This window comes from Rattus norvegicus, chromosome 7 (assembly GCF_036323735.1).
Source record: "Rattus norvegicus strain BN/NHsdMcwi chromosome 7, GRCr8, whole genome shotgun sequence".
NCBI lineage: Eukaryota > Metazoa > Chordata > Mammalia > Rodentia > Muridae > Rattus > Rattus norvegicus.
The window spans coordinates 59,557,790-59,561,487 of NC_086025.1; the positions used below are offsets into that span (position 1 = coordinate 59,557,790).

General features: G+C 46.5%; 1 protein-coding gene across 1 annotated transcript; it reads left to right on the plus strand.

Annotated features, from left to right (window-relative positions):
* Positions 1-247: 247 nt before the first annotated feature.
* Positions 248-2,324, plus strand: LOC120093868 (sentrin-specific protease 2-like). Its single transcript, XM_039080598.2, has one exon. It carries the CDS (start codon positions 586-588, stop codon positions 2,038-2,040), a length of 1,455 nt encoding a protein of 484 aa, XP_038936526.1. The 5' UTR covers positions 248-585; the 3' UTR covers positions 2,041-2,324.
* The last annotated feature ends 1,374 nt before the right edge of the window (positions 2,325-3,698 follow it).

A 3,698-nucleotide genomic window follows, 5' to 3' on the forward strand; every position in this document is an offset into this window, starting at 1 on the left:
TGAGAACTGAGCCTAATCTTACTCTGTTCAACACGGAGGAAGGTGCTGTGTCCAGGTCTTTCTAAGGATCCAACCCTCTCTCCTAGAGTTGACATTTCAGAAAAATGTAACCTAGTGACTCCACTGTTCCTCCCAATACTCTCTCTCTCTCTCTCTCTCTCTCTCTCTCTCTCTCTCTTTGAAGACACAGTTACACTTCTGCCTCATGGAGTTCTAATTGTTTTTGTTTGCTTCTTGCAGGCACTGACCAAGAGGAACTCCAGAATAAAAAGAGGCCTCCAGTGTGGTTTCCTGTGCTGCCAAAGTTTAGTGTATGTGGGTGACTCTGACATCCATAGAGATTTCCCTGATTTGGGGGTCCACAGAGGTTCACTGTGCCCTGAAGCTTCACTTCTCCTACCAGGTCAAAGGCAGTGCCTGAACTGGTAATCCACCGCCACCTTAAAGACAAGGGAAGATCATCAGCTGAGGGAGAACTACTCTTGGATACTGTTGCCTCCCTCCATGTGAATTCACCTTGCAACTGTTTCCAAGGCCAACGGAAGCCTGAACTCTTCACCCTGCAGTTCCTGATCTTGGAACAACATGTCCAGTATGGATAAGACACCTGCAACTACACTAACTGATCCTTTATCCACGAAGACAACAACTGAGCCCCCAATGATAGTCTGGCTGACAAACACTGTGACTTGCCAATCAGAAAGCTGTGCCATAGCAGAGAGCCGGCAGGTGAGCAAAGGCCATCCACGTGGCCCCTGTAGATGGCAACTGGGCAAGCAGCATGGGAGAGTGTACTGTGAACATTCAGGAAGAGGCCAAAAGAGGAAATACCAGGCAGAAGGTAAAAAGGCTTGGCAGCATGAAGAGCCCATCCTACCTCTGAAGAGGCTGAAACCACAGCAGTGGGAAATAGAGCTTGGGGTTGAAGAGCCAGGCCAGGGTCTGATACAGAACCCCCAAGAAGTGGTTCCATTCCACCAAAAGACCCCAGAGTTCACCAAAGGCCCCGAGGAACAGGCTGTGACTGAGACAAAGTCTGTGGATGGAGGTAATGGACCAAAGGGTCCCTACAGCAACATAGAGGAATATGTTCAGAAACACCTCAATGGAATGTACCCAAGCTTGTTGGGAAACTGTCAACCCTGGGGCTCTGTGAGCTCAGACTCTCAGAATGCTTTCCAGCACCCATTGGACTCCTCAAAGGACATCAAAGGCTGTGTGGATGCACAGATTCATGCTTCTCAAACACCTCAAATCTGTGAAAACAGAGTCAGCAATGGCATTCTCCCCAAACAAATGCCAATAGCTGACGCCAAAGAAAAGGCTCCTCAAGACCAAAAGCAGAGCACAGGGCTGGACCATGGCCCTCTGGTCACAGCGGACATGCAAAAGGAAATCAGTAGCGCACTTGGCCCAGGGCCACAAGACCAGGTCTTGAGCTGTGCCTTCAATATGACCATCACTCGAGCAGACATGCGCACCCTGAGTGACAGCGCGTGGCTCAATGACAACGTCATTAATTTTTACATGAATCTTCTCGTGGACAGAAATCAGACTCAAGGATACCCTGCCCTTCATGCATTTAACACCTTCTTTTACACCAAGCTAAAGAGTGGGGGCTACAGATCAGTCCGAAGATGGACCAAGGCAGTAAACCTCTTTGCAAAGGAACTGATTCTGGTGCCGGTTCACTTGGATGTGCACTGGAGCCTGGTGGTGACAGACCTAAGAGAGAAGAGTATTGTCTACCTGGATTCCATGGGACATAAGAGACCAGATGTCCTTGAGCTGATCTTCCACTATCTGCAGGATGAGAGCAAAGCCAGAAGGCATGTGGATCTGAACCCTTCGGAATGGAAGCAGTACAGCATGCCAACAGAGAAGATTCCTCAGCAGGGGAATGACAGGGACTGCGGTGTGTTTACCTGCAAATACGCAGATTACATCTCCAGAGGCTGCCCCATCACCTTCTCTCAGCAGCACATGCCCCTGTTTAGGAAGAGGATGGTGTGGGAAATCCTGCACCAGAGCCTACTGTAGCCCCACCCACCAGGCTGCTGAGGCTGCTGGGAAGGCTTTTGTGGATGGAGCCAAGGACTTCAGGCAGGGTGGTCAGAAGGACCTTGAAACAGGTTCTGGAGTGTAAAGAGTGGGGGATGCCCCACACGCTTTCAAGTAATGCTAACCTGGAACAAGGGAGAGCTGCACCGGAAGCAATCTAGGAGATAGATGTGCCCGGCACAAGTTAGAAACTGCTCGACACAGACACAGCGCATGCTCACAAGGATGCTGCGTTAAACACTGGATTTTTGATATTAGGTTAATGTTGGGATCTTCACTCACTTTATTAAAAAAACTTTTCTGTTTTTTAAAATAAGTTTTAAATAATCACTGTAGGTGTTTTCTACTGCTTCCTAGTCTTTAATATTCACTGTTTCACAGTGTTGTACTGTGGCCATGGGGCCCTTGAGACAGGCTCCATCAGAATCATTGAGAAAATTCGCATAGACATTTTAAGATATTTTATGCCTGGGACTAAGAAGGTCTGTTTTATTCTTGGAAGTTGAGTGAAGTGTCTGTTCTGCTAAGTGTGTCTTTTAAACCCGGGACTCTTTGAATATGTCCCACCCGTGTGAGTGCTTTGCAGAACTTCACATTCCAAAATTATTCAATTATAGGATCTTTTTAAAATGTTTTCTTTGTATCTAGGGTACTGAAATTAAATATTTCATTGTTCATGTGTTCTACTGCTTTGCTCCCGTTTCTAGGCAGACTTGATGATATTTTTTAGTGTATGTACTGTATAGTATGTATAATGCAAACTTACAACAATGTATTTTCTATATGAAATTTTGAATTTAATTTTTCTATTAATTGTAGATCTTGCATTTCTGTTCATGAAGTTTTTATTGAATAAAGTTTAGTATTGTTTGAACATATTTTGCTAGGTCTGTTTTTGCTGTCCCTTACATGTTGTAATGAGGTTGTCTGAGAGAATTGGAAAGCAGATACTTGGGCTGGGCAGGCGTGACCCATCAGGGGTGGGGGTGTGGCTGGGGGAGGAGCGACTCATCAGGGGTGGGCATGTGGCTAGGGGAGGGGTGACTCATCAGGGGTGGGTGTGGGGGGTCGACTCATTAGTGTAAACTGTTCATACATTTCCATGTTAGTTATTGATTGTCTCTTCTTAGTGCCTAGTATGAAGACACAATACATTAGTGAGGATCTCTCCTCTATCCTGGATTGTAAGGGAACAGAGGACAAACTCAGTAGCACAGAACACTGCAGTGCCCTGTAGAGCTGCAGCAACGTATACCCTCCATGTAATGGGAGCATTGATGTCTGGACTGTCCATGCCTGGGCAAGCATACCTATGCATGTGCACACCCCTCTACATACAGAACAAGCTCACATCTTGCAATCAAAGCAAAAGCCACCAGTAGGAAAACTTAGCTATGTTTCCTTTGGAACAGGCATGGTCAGATGGCTGTTTCCTTTCTCCTCCACCTCTGAGCCCTATAGCATCATCACAAGCTCATATTTGTCTGCTCTCTTGCAATATGGACCACTGCAGTCAGATCATTTCAACAGAAAACCAGGCCATAGCTTAGGTGCATAGACATCTATCTGATCCTAGCCCTCTGGGATGGAGGTAAGAATGTTACTATGGTGGGAGCCGTCAAGGTTGTATATGAATA

Excerpts from the sequence above, each read along its gene's own strand:
- LOC120093868 (XM_039080598.2), top strand. The coding sequence starts at position 586 with ATGTCCAGTATGGATAAGACACCTGCAACTACACTAACTGATCCTTTA.